The 17308-nt window shown below is 47.4% G+C and overlaps 1 protein-coding gene across 1 annotated transcript; it reads right to left on the reverse strand.

Moving 5' to 3' along the window:
- Positions 1-12314: 12314 nt before the first annotated feature.
- LOC144162000 (uncharacterized) lies at positions 12315-13649 on the reverse strand. Its single transcript, XM_077692537.1, has one exon. The coding sequence runs from the start codon at positions 13503-13505 to the stop codon at positions 12369-12371; it is 1137 nt and encodes a 378-aa protein (XP_077548663.1). The 5' UTR covers positions 13506-13649; the 3' UTR covers positions 12315-12368.
- Between the last annotated feature and the right edge of the window lie 3659 nt (positions 13650-17308).

The following is a 17308-nucleotide window of genomic DNA, read 5'->3' on the forward strand; positions in this document are numbered from 1 at the left end:
GATTCGCATCGAGAACATAGTAGATCCAAGAAGATTATTCTGGGCTGTTCACGTTAGATCGGAATGCTCTCCCTATCACAACAGATAACACATGCGGCACAGAAAGAAAGAATGGAACACGCGCTTCCGTTGGCGCAGAGATAACACAGACCGGCGCAGCCAGGCGGTAAAAGCAAAACACAAATAAACAAACCCAATGTATGGTTCGCGGCAATATATTGGTAAACTTTGAAAAACAGAGCTATGTCCTGCGCGTATTTTTAGACTATAGTAAGACACTTGACACTATTAACCATAAAATATTTCTTTTTAAATTGGAGCGCTATGGCGTACAACGTCATGCGTAAAAGCTTAAGTCACATTTGGCATCACTCAGTATGTAGAAATCACTATGCCTCTCAGATGCCATTAACATTGTAAACGGGGTACCCCAGGGAAGTATTTTGGGCGCACTTTTAGTTGATGTCGACAGTAACGATATAGTTAATGGAAGTAAGAAGAATACATACTTGATGTCTGCCGATTATAGTACTATTTAGGGGCGAAGCCCCTTAGGAAATGGGGCTATTGGCATCTCCTGTCGCTGTTGTTGTCGTAATCTTGTAATCGTCGTCTCATGCAGTCATGGTACTAAAACACTGGGAAACTCGTTTACACCTCACGCTAGAACGTAACGCGTACTAAAAAAAACACCGGGACACTCGTTCACACCTCGGGCTAGAGAGCTTCGTGCTTCAAAGACAAAAGAGGTTTACAGCAAATCTATATACCTCCACCTTCAAATGGTTTCATCTCCGTTGGCAAAAAAGGCCAGGGCGCCAAGAATACGCTTATACAATGCATGCTTCGCCCCTCCCCAGTTTTCCCATTAGTAAAGATGGCGCGGGATTTTTTTCCTCTCTTCCCCTGACATGTGCCAATTATCACTGCAAACTGGGTTTTGACATGCTTAACCCAGTAATCATCCAGAAATACTTTAAGAACCAACAAATTGCAGACGAATAGGCTCTGAGTTTTCCCGCAAAAGACAATCAAGTGATTAACCCATCTGTGCTTTACCTAGATGGTACCCCGGTTTAACATGTAGATAAGTTCTGTTCTCTGAGTCATGTTCACCCCACCTTGTCGTAGGACGTTCACTTTACCCACACGTGTGTTAGGCTTTCTAGGGTGTTTGGTATCACATTCGCAAGCACAAATATTTACGGCCTCTAAAAATAAAATTTCTGTTGTATTATGCGTTTTTCTATTCGTGTCTTAATCACTGGTTTCTTGTATGGGGCTGCCCTACAGTGTCAAATTTTTAAGAACTACACACTTCACAAAAGGGAATGCTGCGCACAATTTAGAACGCATCATACGAAGCCCCAGCTCAGCCCATTTATCTAAAACATAATATTGTGCCCGTTGACCGGTTATTCAATTATACATTTCCATGTTTCTATACATTAGTTGCAGAAAAAACCTGGCAAATTCTTTTCCAGCCTTGTTACACTCTACCACCATGAGACACTCTACGCCACAAGTATTATTCGCACTTTAGTGCTGCTCAAATGCGGATGCAGTTTATTTCGAAGTCGATGCAATAAGCGAAGTTGTGTGCTACTTTTCCACGACCATATAAGGATGCGCTGCGAGAAGCGGTTGAATACGATGAACAAACGCCCTTTGTAAGTACGCATGATTAACACCGCTAACGTAGCTGGCTTAAGTTAACTATGTGTGACTATAAACTCGTCAAACGCCGAAGTATAATTCGTTGAACCTCATTGTTAAAACCAGAGTTTCATCCGCTTTCCGGCGCACTCAAACTCAGGCATTGAGACCCCCGAGCTGGTTACCTCTATGAGAACCTCACGCCAGAAACATCCGCCGATGCACACCAAGACAGATATCGCGTCCGAAAGGCTCATTCAAGTTTAAAAATACCGCCCAAAGTAGCCCAGCCACACCCCTCGAGCACCACAAACCCAGGCGCTACCCTCCGTGGAGCGATGAATTCAAAGCTGAGCCAGGCGTCTCGGACACACGGCAGTGGTTAATCCCTTAATGGGCGCTGATAAGCTCCCGGGGAAGGCGGCGGCGGTCGTTTAGGCAAGACGGCGCGAACAGAGGTATGCGCGCGGTCCAAACTGGTGCCCGCGGAATCTACCTCGGTAATGACGTCACTGGAGCTTCTTTCGTAGCCTCTAACGCGCATTTTCCCGCTGCCGTCCACACCCTCTACACGGCATCCCTAATTCCCCGTCCTTACACCTCCGCATCCTCCCCACTATCTGCTCCCGAACCTCTTCCTCCTCCCCCGGATGCGGGTGGAGAGCGAATGCAGCCGCCTCGTGCCATTTCTCAGCGGCAGCCGGCGGCCCATTTGCGACTAAGTACCTCGTCGGAAACACACGCTCGTCGCCAGACACTGCGTTTGTTTGGCCGCGGAGTCTGCACTCGTCTGCCTGCAAAGACTTCCCTTTTGTACCGTGGTTCCTTCGGTCTCTTCTCGCTTTTTCGTCGCTTACTTTTTTTCTTTCGTTCTTGTTTTTATTTTTGTAACGGCACGTCAGTTCACTAGTGAAGATTCATATGCTTAAAACCTAAACGCGGAGCCCTGAAATTCAGGCCAGAAAGAAAACATCGCGAGTTTTGGGTGGGCTGGAAACCGTGGATCGTACCGTGCGTCAGAGTCGCCACATGTTTTTCTTAATTGTCATCTCCTGCATGGCTCTGAGAGCCCCGTTATATCTACCTCTCTGCCGAAGAAGCTAGGAGCTACTTACATGCAAACTCAGGTTAGGTTAAAAGTTTTAACGATCTCAAACCGAGGAACCATCCAAATGCATGGTTTTTCCCTCCTTAACTGCATCGTTCTACCAACACTGAAGGGGTTGTGAGCAACAAAAAAAAAAAAAAAAGCAGTGGCTTATCTCGGCCACGTCAGGATATACGTAGCGTGAGCTAAGGTTCAGTTGGTTATCCTTAGCTTTTCTGGTTGTCTAGGATTAGTTTCATTATCATGCTTACTGATTACCATGCTGCTTCAATGACACGCACACGGTATACGCATTATGTGACACATGTATATTTATCAAGCGGCCACGGCACAGCGTCACCTATCGCCCCAGAGCTAAGATAGCTGGTTCCACATGCGCACGCCGGTGTTGCTGCGACGCACGAGCCATCGGTTTCCCAACGGCCACCCCTCGCATGATCACCAAGTGGACCGGGCCGCCACGTGCGGAACGGAGGTCGGCGAAGACGCTGGGCGCGTGGGGTGTGTGAGAGACGCCGGGCAGCGAGCATCGTTCTGTGCGTAGTGTGACGTCACTACTCCATGCGCAGCACGGCTCTCCAGGAGCCGTGCGAAAGTGCTCAACCTCGGCCAGTGTAGCTCACGCCACAAAAAAATGTACAACAAATCCTTATCATTGTGTACTAATTCAAAAGTATTCTTAAGGCGGCTCTCATTTGCACCAATCATATATTTATTTGGTGGCATTCAAGAAACGCATCTCGTTTCACCCGACACCTTCAAAGCGATCGTATCGACTGATCCATAAACATCGTCCCATTTCTGCTCCTGCCTTTTCCAAGACACAGCTACATTATGTGTTGCATCCTTGACGCAGCTACGGCTACGTCCCAATTTTTTTGCCACTCCTAATCATGTATTATTATTTTAACACGATAGTGTTGTATTCCCGGATACACCAAGATTTCGGTGACGTCATATCCGTAACGGAAATGCCGCCTGCACAACGAACACAGGAGAAACGCCAGAAAAAGTTTCATTGACGCGGATGGTGCTGCCGTCTAGGAGAGGTGAAGCTAAGTATATATGCATCAATTGTGCTAACAAGCGTCCACAGTCGGCGTAAGCTGCGTCGTAGCGACGCCGACGGGCAATGGCGCGAACGCCGACTGATTTGATGCGAAGAGGAACGCCAGCGGGTAGCAGAACGCGTTCCCGCATGCACGATTCCAGCTACAAATTCTACCTCTAGCGTTTTACAAGCCGAGGTCGTCGTAACGAAACCGTGTGCCGTATACGCCACGGAGAAGGACCGAAGCGGTCCCACCTTTCCTGAAGTGACCCGATAGAAGGACGCCGCTGCGGATTTCGCGGCAGATTCCGCTGCACATTTCACTTTCGTGCTTTAGCGATTCCTGTGACAGAGGAATCAACCACAGTTTTTATTATCATCCCATCGTCACCCTCACCAATCAGTTATCCCTATTTTTTATACTCGGAAGTGCCGCAGCAGGCTTCTCTGCACAAGCGATAATACAGAAAAGTAAGCTATCACAGCGTTCTGACAAGGAAAGCTGTAACACCGGAAGAACTTTAGGGAGAGAAGACGCAATAATCCGCGTAGAGGCGATTCTAATATCAAAACCTTCCATTATGGGGTTCTAGCATTTGTAAGCAAGAACTGTTCGTTTTACGGTAGCGTTTAAATAGCCACGCCAAGAAACCCGATTTCTTCGATTCGAAAGCCGCTCGCGGCATTGATTAAAAGCTACCGTCAGTTTTCCTGTCTCCAAAAAGGCGGGAAAAAATATGCACCAAAGCTTGAATTCCAATGTTTTCGCTCTCTAAACATTTGAATACCTCGCAACTTTCCTGTGGTAAGACTGACGGTGCAATCGAAAAGTGTTTAGGCCCCTAAGCCATAGTAAATGCGGGTGATTTACAATTCTGTCATGCACGGTATCTCACACGCCCACACCCGAAAGGGAAAATATCTGACGTATCGGGGATTGCCAAACCCTATTCCGTCCGTTCATTTCCAATTTATATATGCAGAACTCTGTTTTAGCATCCATGCGTGAATATGAAGAGCTTCACGGGAGCCGCAAAAAATTCACGCGGGATTACATATAGGCCGTACGTCTTTTCCAGCCCCGAGGCAGCAATTTCTCCCCGTGCGTGCGCAATATGTTCCCCTGGCGCACCCACAAACTTCAGTTTCTAAAACCTTCCTTATCTTTTCATTTTTCTACGCGTCCTTCATCTCCTATACTCCCATTAGCTTTCGTATTTGTTGCCCGGAGTTAGGCGCAGCATGGCTGAAGTGAAAGCTTAGAAATGATATTCTGACGACCCTACGGCATCTATGATGTTCCAATTTTTCAACGAGCGGAGCTTGGCTTTTTATACGTTCCAGTTTCATCCAGGTACAAGTAATGGGACAAAATTTCACATGCCTGAGAAAGCGAATTCGTCTTCATTTTGGGAAACGATGCATGACGACCAAAAAAGCGCTGGAACTCTTTGGAATCCTCCCAAGAAAAATGACTCTGTAAAGGTAGTAGCATTACACGGGGCTTAGACACCGAACAGATTACGTCTTTTTGCTGCGTAGGTAAAGCGGAGTTTCATTCTCCCCTTGACATTACTGATGAGCAGCATAAACTCGCGACGTGGCCACTAATCCCTTATGTAAGGAAGTTGCTCGCCCTAAATTAGAGTACGCATGCTTGGTTTGGGACCCTCATCAATCTATTCTATCTAACTTACCCGAATCTGTACAAATTCGCTCAGCCCGGTACATCTTTTCCTAGTACTCTTATCATTCCACCGTTTCCGAACTTAAAGCTCGTGGCCACCTCAACGATCTAGAATCACGTCGTCATACATCTAGACTCTGTCTTTTTCACAAATTTTATCACGCCCTTTTTAAACGGACCGTGCAACACTTTTTTCAACTTTTTTTTGAAATCTTAAATGCTTGCACAACGTAGTCACCCAGCACACCTAGTACTTAGATTAGGGGGTCGCAAAGTACCTCAGACAAAAATTACTTCTCTGTTCTTATCCGATAACTTGTAAACCCTCTGAATATATTTTTCTCTCTTGTCTGGTTTCGACGTCCTTCGACGGCCCGAATTACGTCCCTAAGGCCATGTAGCGGCTGTTGTCCTGTTTTCCTTCAGTTGCAGCAATGAGCGCTTTTCGATAACAGCTTAAAAAAAAAGCCACAAAAACAAAGCAGAAACGGGAAGCGTATCTGGTGCGACGAGCAAATCACGCACTGCCGCTCCGTGCTGGCGATATCTATAGCTTTCGCAGTGGTTCCAGACGCGAAGGAAAGAGTGAAAGCGCTTATCGAAAGTGTTGCAGGGTCCCTTTAACGTTCCAGCTATCTTGCCTGTTCATCGATTGTCCAGCCGCACAAAACATCACCGATGCGTTTATCCACCGCCAGCACAAACTACTGCTCATCTTCGCTCCTTTTTTGTTGCAACCGCCCGGGACCCGGAACAGCCTGCCTGCATTCCCGTGCACCATTCCGACCCACATCAATTCAAGATTTGTTTAATTACTAATCTCTTGTTAAATATGCCCATCCGTCATGCCCCATGCCCGACTGGGGCGTTTGACGTATAATAAATAAATAAACAAATAAATGTACAGATGGGCGCAAAAATAGACAGGGACTTGAAAAGACATAACACAGGATCGCACCTGTGTTGTGTCTTTTCTAGTCTCTCTTTATTTTTGCGCTGAACTGTACATAATGGAATACCAACTAGGCCAGTCAATTACGTCATTAATCTCTGTATCATAGTGCCCACTAACGACTCGAACGTTCAAAATAGCAGCGCATTTGATCCAGTCGAACGAATTTGATGTTTGCACGGTAGCTTTATGGGCGGACCTAAAAAGCCCGTAGAAAGTTGACTGCCAAAAAACTTGATTAGCTGTTTGTCCGCGCATGTAGATATGCGGATTCACGCGGAAGCTCTTGAGGTCTTCCTTCACAGCTGCGCCGAGGTAGTCAGATATTGTAATGAGCGAGTAGTTTAAGGGAGCGGCTGTCAGTTTCGACAAGCATTAAGGGCGAAATGAACACAAAACAAAACAAAAAAAGAACGGAGATCACACTAACGCGCAAGACTTGAAGGTAGCGAAGCTGTACGCAACCTTTACGACCATCACGAAGGTTTATGTCCACGATTGCAGCCGATTTGCTTCTTGTTCGCTGCTGCAACAACCTTTACTCCACCATTGTTGCTATACGTGTGAGCTTCTTTCATTTTTCGGAAGTGATCGTGATTGGGTATCACCTTGGAGGGGAGTACACTATATATGACGTGTCTTCCTCGTTCCGAGCAAGTGTTGCCACTACTACATCGAACGCAGGAGTTTTTCTTTTTTTGGCCACTCTTGGACAATCTCCCTAAGTGGGTATGCTTCGCTTGAAAAAATACGCCGGGGACGCTGGGCGGTCATTGCGAGACACGCACACACGAGGTCTCGGCGTTTCCTTTGTTAATTTTTAACGCCAGGGCGGTCGCCTTCACCTCGGCCAATCTCCCTAAGTGGGTATGCTTCGCTTGACAAAAATGCGCCGGGGACGCTGGGTGGTCGTCGGGAGGCCCGCGCTCACGTGCGCGCTCGGCAATTTCTTGGTATTTTTTCTGCGGAATGGAATGGATGACTTTATTATAGGAGGAGGCCAATAGGCCCTGTTGTGGGACACGGGGGAAAGGGGAGGGGAAGGTTGTTCATATAAAGTCTGCACTGCACTGTGAGCATTCACTTAGCACGATATGCACAGGTGAAGTTGTGACGAGGACACTCTAATACGACCATGGTTGGGGCATCCAAAAGGAGCCGTTCAGGAGCCACAAGGGGTGTGTTTGGGGTACATCTACAGAGTGGGTGAACGATCCGCCATCATACTACTTTATAGAGACCTGTTTTGAGACCGAATTCTGTAATTTTCTGTAAAAGTTGGGGGTTGTTTCTGACGTGTTGGACATGTTCTTCAGAAGTCGTCGGGCGTACTTGCGTGTAAGGAACTGGTTCTGCGGAAACAAAAAATTACAATTTGCTATAGAGCTTCGCTGTTAATACAACTTTGTTCACTGTGAAAGAATCATTCCTTGGGTAACTCGCCCAGCTCTATTCGAAAGCACGAAAGACGTTCTGAGCCAAAAAAAAAAAAAAAAGAAAACGTACGAAATATTGAAAGAATCAAATTTCGCGCTAAAGGAACGTCTTATGGGCCAGCGCTGTTATCATTGTGTTAAAGGGACGCTGAAGTGAATTCGTCAAGCTCCCGTTTTTGCTTGCACTGCGTAGACTGGCTCAAATTAGCACACTTTTCATCGTTTATCCAGTTGACAAATCGGTAATTATTTTACAAAGCGCGAAAGAAGAAAAACTACCATGCGCGGTTTGCGGCGGCCGCACCAACTAAAGCTGTGACGTTAGGAGGAGCCGCACCGTGATTGGACGATGCCCAAGGTGAGCAACCAAACAAGTTTCGGTTTCGGTTTCGGTTCTGTAAAACACAACTGGTGGCGTTGTTGGATGGGCATTCTCAATAACTCAGTAATCATCGTACCGCGCTTCTGCCATGTTGTCACCTGTAAAATGCATAAGATAAGCCTCCCAGGACGGCTTGGAATCGTAGCATTCACTAGCCGAGGTCTACGCAGTGCATGGACGCCCTCCGCGTACCCGCAGACGCCCAAATGTCATGCGCTTTTCCCCCATATTTGGAGCTTGCCTCCGTCATGCCTGTATGGTAAAAAGCGTGTTCGCACCAGGCCAAGGGTCTGTTCATTCTGGCCTGTGCCCACTGCCCGCAAGCAGTAGGTGCTTATGGCAACAGCACGCCAACGAGAACTCGCTAGCGCGCCAGTGCCAGTCTGCGCGCGTTCTGTGAACTAGTTCGTGGAGCCATGGACGTTGCGGCCCAAAAAAAAGGTGAACTCAATGTAGAAAACATCGGCAGAAAACGAAAAAGTTAACCTACAAAAAAAAAAAAAGCACGTACCCACGGGGACTCGAACTCGTGACTTGCAAAACACCTGCGGCAACATACCTAGCGCCTCAGAGCACTCGGCCACGGAACGGATTTTTTTTTTTTCTTTAATGCATGGAAATGTTAGAAAACTTCAAAAGACGAGACAGTTAACACACAATTTAAGCACTAACAGACAGTCGAACAAAGATCAAAACTCAGGCAAGCAAACGCACGCATCCAAAAGAGGCAGCCACTCTGGTGGATCACTCTGCGCAGCATAAACGCTCCGCACCAACGCCGCCTGTTCCCGAAAAATGCACTTGGTCGGCCTAGGGGGTTCCGCATGCCGATCAGTCATACGGCACTTCCACAAGCTAAACAATCCTAGGAGAACGAAAACGTCATATGGCACCCGATTAACATCTTCAAATGGCAGGAAGCGAATGGTGTACGGGGTGATGTCGATGTCCTTTTTTAGTGTCCGCTGCAAAACGTCCCAGAAGAACACAGCGTCCCGGCACAACACAAAACAATGATCAATTGTCTCTGGTTGATTACAGAGGCGACAATTGTCCGACCAAGGAATAGACATTCCTTTTTCGCGCAGCCATGTCTTAACTGGGAGTGTGGAAGAATGAAGCTTGAAGAAAAATGTTTTTGCATTTGGCGGGATACACATGCTCAATACGCGTTTTAAAACATTGCTTTTCTGGTGGCCTAAGTAAGGCTGGCGATAAACAGGCACCGGGAATAGACTTTCAATAAGAGTGTTCGTCATAGTTTTCCTTGACATGCTGAACAGATATTCCAAGGAAAACCGCGCGGTAAGAAAGTTAAATGACTCCACGACCTCTTTGAGAAATCCCCATGGAGGCTTCGTATTGACCTCGCCCGTACATACAAGCAAAAAAGGCAAATGGAAACTTATGCGCTGCTGAAGTACAGTCAGTAAAAGTGGGTGATCAACCAATTTGTAGAAGAAAAAACGAGACACAAGTTGGTGCACAAACAAATGCATGAGCCCAACACCCCCTGCCTTTAAAGGAAGAAACAAGTTGTCCCTGCGCATAGGTTCCCATTGAGAGCCCCACACAAATGTTGCAAAAACTCTATGTAGGGCCTGAACTTTTGCTCGCGCACAGTGACGCACTTGAAGCACATAAAGGAGCTTTGTGGCAAGGAAGACGTTACACACTCTTGCACGTGCAAACACAGAGAGGTCTCGCCCATTCCATGCCTGCGATGCGCGCTTAACTTGCGTGAGCGCTGATGACCAATGAGGCCCTGTGTTCCGTATTTGATGTAACGGCACGCCGAGGTACTGAAGTGGGGCGCTATCCCAAATAATACCAGCGAATGTAGATGGTTTTGTTCCCCATTGTCCGATCCAAAATCCCTTAGTTTTTTCCATATTAACATCCGCTCCAGACACATCGCAGAACTGCTTAGTCACTGTAAGGGCTTCCTGGACACTCCTTTTGTCAGCACAAAAATACGCTATATCATCTGCATAAGCAAGCACCTTAACTTCGCACGATTGTAAGCAAAAACCTTTTACTCTTTGACTCTGCTGAATGCTGAGACAAAGAGGCTCGAGGTACAATGCAAACAGCAATGGTGACAGGGGGCAACCTTGTCTGACAGACGACTTGATCGCAATCGGCTCAGACAGAATACCATTGACGATAAGCTGTGTACTGTACCGATCATAGCACAGCTTGATGCCCTTATATAACACATCACCTAAGTTGACTGCTGCCAGAAGTGCGAATAAGAAATCATGAGAAACCCGATCAAAAGCTTTTGCAAGGTCAATTTGTATTAGGGCCATCTGATCTACCGAATCGGACACGCACTCCAAGACAGAACGAGCGATATGAATATTTGTGTGAATACTCCTACCCCGAATACCGCAAGTTTGGTGGGATCCCACTAAACTAGTGATTACAAATTGAAGGCGCCTAGATAAAATTTTTGCAAAAATTTTGTAGTCAACGTTGCAGAGGGAGATTGGTCGGTAACCCTCTACATGCCTTAGTTTTTCTGCATCCGCAGTTTTGGGGATTAGCACCGTGTGTCCTGAATAAAAGGTTGGCGGCAAGATATTGTGATCATAGGCAGCCGTAAATACGTCCAAGAGAACTGGAGCAAGGATACCAGAAAACTTTTGATAGAACTCCCCACCAAGGCCATCTGGCCCTGGGGTCTTGTTAGTCTTAAGCGCGGAGATAGCATCCTTAACTTCCTCCAGTGTAATAGGCCCTGACACCATCATGCACTCGTCCTCTGTAAGCCTGGGAAGTAAGTCAATGAGGGAATGGAACTTTAATTGCTCAGTATTAATTCCGGACCCCCCAAATAACGTGCTGTAATGTGTGTGGAAAGCACTGACTATTTCTTTAGCTTCAGTATACCTAACACCGTTATAGTAAATTTCAATTATCTCCTTTGCAAGTGCGGATTGGCGCTCATCACTAAGACACCGGCGAGAAGGATAACTATCAAAGAATCTTTCAGTTCTGGACCGAATTAAGGCACCATGATACTTTTCAGTTACATATTTTTGCAATTGTCCTTTAACAATCCCAATTTCTTCCAAAGTTGATCCCGCATTGACTGCTTCCAGTTCGTGAAGCGCCACCAATGTACGGGAAAGTTCACGTACATAAAAGCGTTTTAAAAACGAAAGCCGAGCTGACTCCTCTATTGCGTCATTCCTAATTTCCTGTTTAAAGTGATCCCATTTTTGATAAAGAGATAGTTCGGGAGTGTTTAGAATATGGTGTAAGCAATCAGATACCCTTTTGCAAAAAATTTCGTCAGCCAGTAGAGAGGTATTAAGTTTCCACAGATCCCATTGAGTCGGCTTGTTACGTGGTCTTGACCTACCGAAGTAGATTGAGACCATACAGTGGTCAGTAAAAAATATTGGACGTACATTATAGTCCGAAACACCAGAAACTTCCTCTGCTGATATATATATCCTGTCAAGGCGAGCATTTGAACTGCACTGAAAATGAGTAAAGTGCACTGCACTTCCTTTCATCTGACCGACATCAACAAGACCATGCTCGTGCACTAAATCGGCCAGTGTGGCTGCACTGCGGTCATAGCGCGCAGCTGGCCTTGAACGATCATGCTCACTGCAGACACAGTTGAAATCGCCCATAAAGAGAAGCTTTCGTTGTGTTCGGAGGAACTGTCCCAGCGACAAGAAAAAGGTATCACGGTCTCGACAATTAACTGGTGCATAGAGGCAAATGATACGCCATTCAACACCCCCAAGAACAAGGTCACAGCAAATCAAACGCCCGGAAGTATCTACAGTGCAGGAGAGACAAGAAAACCCTACTTGCTTGCTGATGAAGAGGAAACATCCGCCAGACAAGCCTGAGGAATGAGTGACGCACGCATTATAATGTTCTAAAAAGGGCTCTAATGCGGCCGCTGTGTCCTCATCACCGCAAAGCTTTGTCTCCTGAATAGCGGCGATGCTTACGTCCATCCGTTTTAGGAGACGTACGAGCTGATACTATCTTCTCCTGTTCCTGAGTCCTCGCACATTAAGTGTGGCAGCGTGCAATGCCGTGACACTTGCCATCCCGTTGGAGCAGCTTACGTAATTCTTCCTCCAGCTGAACCACCCTTGCGGCTGGCCTTGGACAATTGAGGCTTAACTTGCTTCTTGGAGCCGGCCAGCGGCACGCCTCCACTAACCCCGGTGGCCGTGTCGGCATGGTCCAAAACAGTGGACGCCTGCTTTTTGCCGGCACTGGATGCTTTGTTTTCGCTGTCAGCTGGAGCTGGTCGTTTTATCGGTCCACTGCTGGCACCCGAAACGTCCTCAGGCAGTACCGAGGCATCCGCCCACGATGGGTATGAAACATCGCCATCGTCGATATCCCCAGAAGACATGTCGCTGCGATCGCTATCGCTTGCCGGAAGGGGCACTACAGTGTGGTCGTCACCCACCGCGTCATTTGGAGGCAGTAGATGCGTGTCCATTTGCTCTTCCTGCTGCTGGTCGCATGACGTTGCCTTAGACTGGCTGTGATGGGAGCCCCCATCCTGCTCACGATCTGGGGACACTGGAGGTGGACACATATCCTTGTTTTCTCCTGCTGAAGGAGCCGTGGGCACAGCCGTCATGTTTTCCGACGGCATCGACTGGCTAATCTCCCCTGTCGCATCAACGACCTCCGTGACGTCCATTACATGGGCGGAGAGGTCCTCATCCGTCGATGGTTCCTGACCTTGGCGGAGCTTGTCAGCGTACGTCATGACGCATCTCTCAGCGGTGTGACCATATCGCCTACACTCGCTGCACCGGGGTGTTCGGCATTGTCTCCGCACATGTCCAATCCTGCTGCAACGCAGACAAAGAGGTGGCCGACCAGGAATCAGAACAAGGCACTGGCTTCCATAAATGTCCATCATATGCGGCACCTCTGCGACAGAGACGCCGTCCTTAAGTATAAGGGACACTTCCCGAGCTCCAGTTTCCATGTGGTCCATACCTGGACACCGCCACATTTCGCGGACGACGGATTGGGTAGTCCCAAATGGCTCAAGAGCTTCTGTAATCCGACGGTTCTCCATGTGACGTGGCACCCAAAGTAACTTCATTTTGATGTTCCTTGTGTCCGGGTCAAACACCATACACTTGAGTCCCTTGACGGTGATGTGCTCAAGCTGAACTAACTTGTGCTTCACGGCGCTCGAGGCGCAAGTAAGCATCCACACGTGACTCATTTGGTATTGACCAATGCACACTACGTCACGAAGGTTTATCACGCGAGCCAGGGCATCCCTAAAGTCAGGAGCACGGTATGGACGGCCTTTCAAGTCCGCATGCAGGAAAACGGTGTTCAGGACAACATTACCGGTTGGGAGACGGGGAAGAATGATCTTGTAGTTATCCATGTCCCTTCCGGACGAAGTAGAACCACGGAACGGACTCTTCTGACCTTGGTAATATACGGTATATATTGTACAACAAGTTTACACTTTTATTTAGTTTTGGCATTTCAAGCAGCTTAGGTGACTATTTGTTGTATTGCGCTCGTGCAGTAAGCGTCCCCCGAGTTCCCACAATAGCTCAGGTCTAGCAATTGCATTTCGTAGACGGAAAAGCGTTCGCAGATGCGTAGTCGTGCTGCTGACCGCTGTGCTTGTTCGCCCAGCGCAAAAAAGTGCTTCCCGCACCCTATTTTTACGCTGTACGGTAAAAATATCAGTTGATTTTATTTCCTTAGTACCTATATTGACTTTGCTGACTCTTCTCCCGCCTTCAAGAGGCCTTATATTTTCCTACTGGCGTACCAGTCAGCGAAGCGTCGCATGTGCGCTTGTGCAGCGCTTGTGTGAAGCGACCTTGACTTGGAGCTAGATAGAGTGTACAAACTAACCAAGTAAAGAAAGGCCCATTCTTCGATTCACAAACGTGTCCTGGCTTCGTTTCAACTGAGCGAACGAATTGCGACGACCCGTCCGCGGCCGGCGGACGAAACGCTGGGCCGACTGACTCTGTCTGAAGGCCGGGGAGCCGTGGAGTAGAGCAGCCAATTGCGAGCTCGGCTCCTCTCGACGTCACACGAAAACGCCACAGAAAATGGGCGAGCGTAAAGAGAGGAGGACAGCATTTTCTAATTAATTTTTCTACTAAATAAAATCGCTTAAACGCGCCCAGAGTGGTCGTAACATGGCCTGGGGACTCCGGACTACAATTTGCGCAAGTAATCCCGCAATGTTTACATATCACTTCAGTGTCCCTTTAAAGCACGTTAGCAGTCAAGTGATACGATAAAACAGAACTAGAGAAACGGCTACCATCGCCCACTGATCTATCTTGGTGGTGACATAGGTCGGCAGCCGCCAATCGCACAAACAAAATTCTGTGACGTCGCACAAACAAGGTTCCGTGACGTCATAGAAAATCAGCGGACAGTGGCTGGCGAGTCTGCACTGTTCGCTATGACTCTTTAATATTTCTATTTTTAGGGGCGAAGCCCCGTAGGGGCTGGGGCTGTAGGTGTCTCCTGTCGTCCTCGTCGTAATCGTCGTCTCATGTAGTCGCGGTACTAAATCACCAGTAAACTCGCTCATGCCTCGCGCTAGAACGTAGCGCGTACTAAAAATTGGCCTCGTATCTGCTCCTTTCTTCGCAAATGCCGACAAAAGACGATAGTCTTTGTCGATATTTGCCAAGTAAATGCCTCCCTTCGCTTTCCAGCTCACCTCTCAAGTTGTCCCTCTTGCATCGCACTGCTTCGAAGGTAAATACTCTGAAGGGTTTCTCAAGTCAACTTAAATTTACCGCGTTCCACTGCTCCAGGTCGGGTGCCTCGATGCCAGCGTTGCCGTACGGCGGAGACGTGCGTGAATCGAGGCGCCCTACTTCAACGTTTACAGAACCGCGTTGCTCTAGTCCACGTGCGTTCCAAGCAGAACGTGGAGCATATCTAGTGGTACCTTACGTAACTGTTGCAGCTTTAATTGTTAAAATGCCACCACAAGCTATAGCGGTGCGGGCGAGAGCAGGCGACAGTGTTAATTTTTTTTTTTTGCTGTAGATGTAGTATTTCATTTCGCAAAAATCAAGCATCTATGATTTTCTTTATAAAGGAACACTGTAAATATCCCTTGTGTATTATTTTCCTTCTTATATTTACGTAATGTCTTATTCTTGTTCCGCAATGTTGACAACGTGCCAAGAATACACTTGAACACTGCATGCTTCGCTCCTCCCCAGGTTTCAAGTTAGCAGAGATGGCCCAGGACTTTTTTTTTTTTTGAATTTTCTGATAAGCTTGCTATAGTTTCTATCGGAACAAAGAAGTCTTTTTAATGAAGGAATTTTGGATTTTGTCTTCGCGAACATTTTAATAAAAAGGCATACGTATAATGCGATTAAACAACGGGAAAAATGAGATCACGCGGACGTGTCGCTGTACATCGGGGCAACGCGAAAAATATCGCTGCGGACTGCAAACGTACCTCGCACAGGAAAGAAAAAAAAAAAAAAACAGAGTAAAACGATCCGGCCAAATGACGAATCCAGAAATAAAGGGAAAGTCAGTGTCTAGTACAGAACAAAAATATGCGGCAGCAGCCAGATTCATAATTCTGCGTTCTCGGGAACTAAAACTCTCCGGAGCTAGGCTTAAAACGCCGCAAATGGGACTGTCAGGCATCCATCACGCAGCCGGCTTGAGAGGTAGGAGTAAGAATGGTCGTTACCGACACAGCGCGCTCCGTCGGACTCAGATGTTCTTTTTTTTTTTTCGTGGTTAAAATACGCGCGCTGGCTGATACGACGAATGTGAATGTCGCAAATGACCGGAGCCCGCCGAGGGAGTATAATGCGGGCAGAGACTCGATATTCACCAAAATGAGCCAATAACGGAAAGATAAATCAACCATTAGACGCCAGAGCCCATTTTTCAACTAGAAAACTGAGTAAAATTTGATAAGTCATTGCGAAAAAAAGAAAAAAAGAAAGCAAAAATCAAAGGAGGCATTTCTGGAAACTTACAGAACGCGGTACCATTTGTAGCTTTGTTTTTTCTTTGGTGGGGGGGGGGGGGGGGGAGCGGAGCCACTTACAGTGCTTATTATACACCCTGTAACAGCTTGCAAAAATGGTTACCTTTTCCCTAACGCAGTGTCTAGTGTCGCCCGACGGCGCTGCAGGTCAGCGTTGCAGCCCATGCTAGAGTGCCGCCCGATACCATCCGTATTTTTTTAGGGCTGGGCTGGCGCGGTGTCGAACATCTGACAAAATGGTGCGGCCGTCACGCTTTATGAAAAACCTAGCGTTTCTAGATTACCCAATATGACAACGTTCGGTAGTGTGAAGTGGGGCCGGACGCGGCATTATACGGGATGATGAGACCGGACGTCACTTTCGTGGAGCACTTATACCTAGTGACGTTGGACGGCACTGTGGACACAGCGTTTTCTAAACGTGTGGACACAGAACGGCACCACTTGCAACCACACCACACACTCGTTTGCTCTGCCGTATACCTCCGGTGCTTCAACCGCCTGTCATCATAATCAGCCTATGTACGCCCACTGCAGGGCAAACGCCTCTAACATTATTCTCCAATTACCGCGGTCCTGTGCTAACTGCGACCAATTTATCCCCGCAAACTTCTTGGTCTCATCTGCCCATCTAACATCTAACTTTCTGCCGCCCCCTGCAACGCTCGCCTTCTCTAGGAATCCACTCTGTTACCCTTAATGACCAACGGTTATCTTGCCTTCGCATTACATACCCTGCCGACGTGCATTTTTTCTTCTTAATTTCTACTAATACGTCCTTAACAGGAGTTTGTTCTCTGACCCACTCCGCTCTCTTCTTGTCTCTTAATGTTACACCTATCATCTTCCGCTCCATTGCCCGCTGAGCCGTTCTGAACAGCCTGTGGGATGTCCCAAAAACTGTAGAGTACTGCTTCGTAAATTGTAAGGATGCCATACTATTTTGGGATGTCCTCCAAAAAACTCTTAAGACGGACTTTGAATTGACTCAACATAGTATACGGTATCTC

This window comes from Haemaphysalis longicornis, unplaced genomic scaffold, assembly GCF_048455015.1.
Source record: "Haemaphysalis longicornis isolate Haplotype H1 unplaced genomic scaffold, Haemaphysalis longicornis Haplotype H1 scaffold_12, whole genome shotgun sequence".
NCBI lineage: Eukaryota > Metazoa > Arthropoda > Arachnida > Ixodida > Ixodidae > Haemaphysalis > Haemaphysalis longicornis.

Excerpts from the sequence above, each read along its gene's own strand:
- LOC144162000 (XM_077692537.1), bottom strand. The coding sequence starts at position 13,505 with ATGAGTCACGTGTGGATGCTTACTTGCGCCTCGAGCGCCGTGAAGCAC.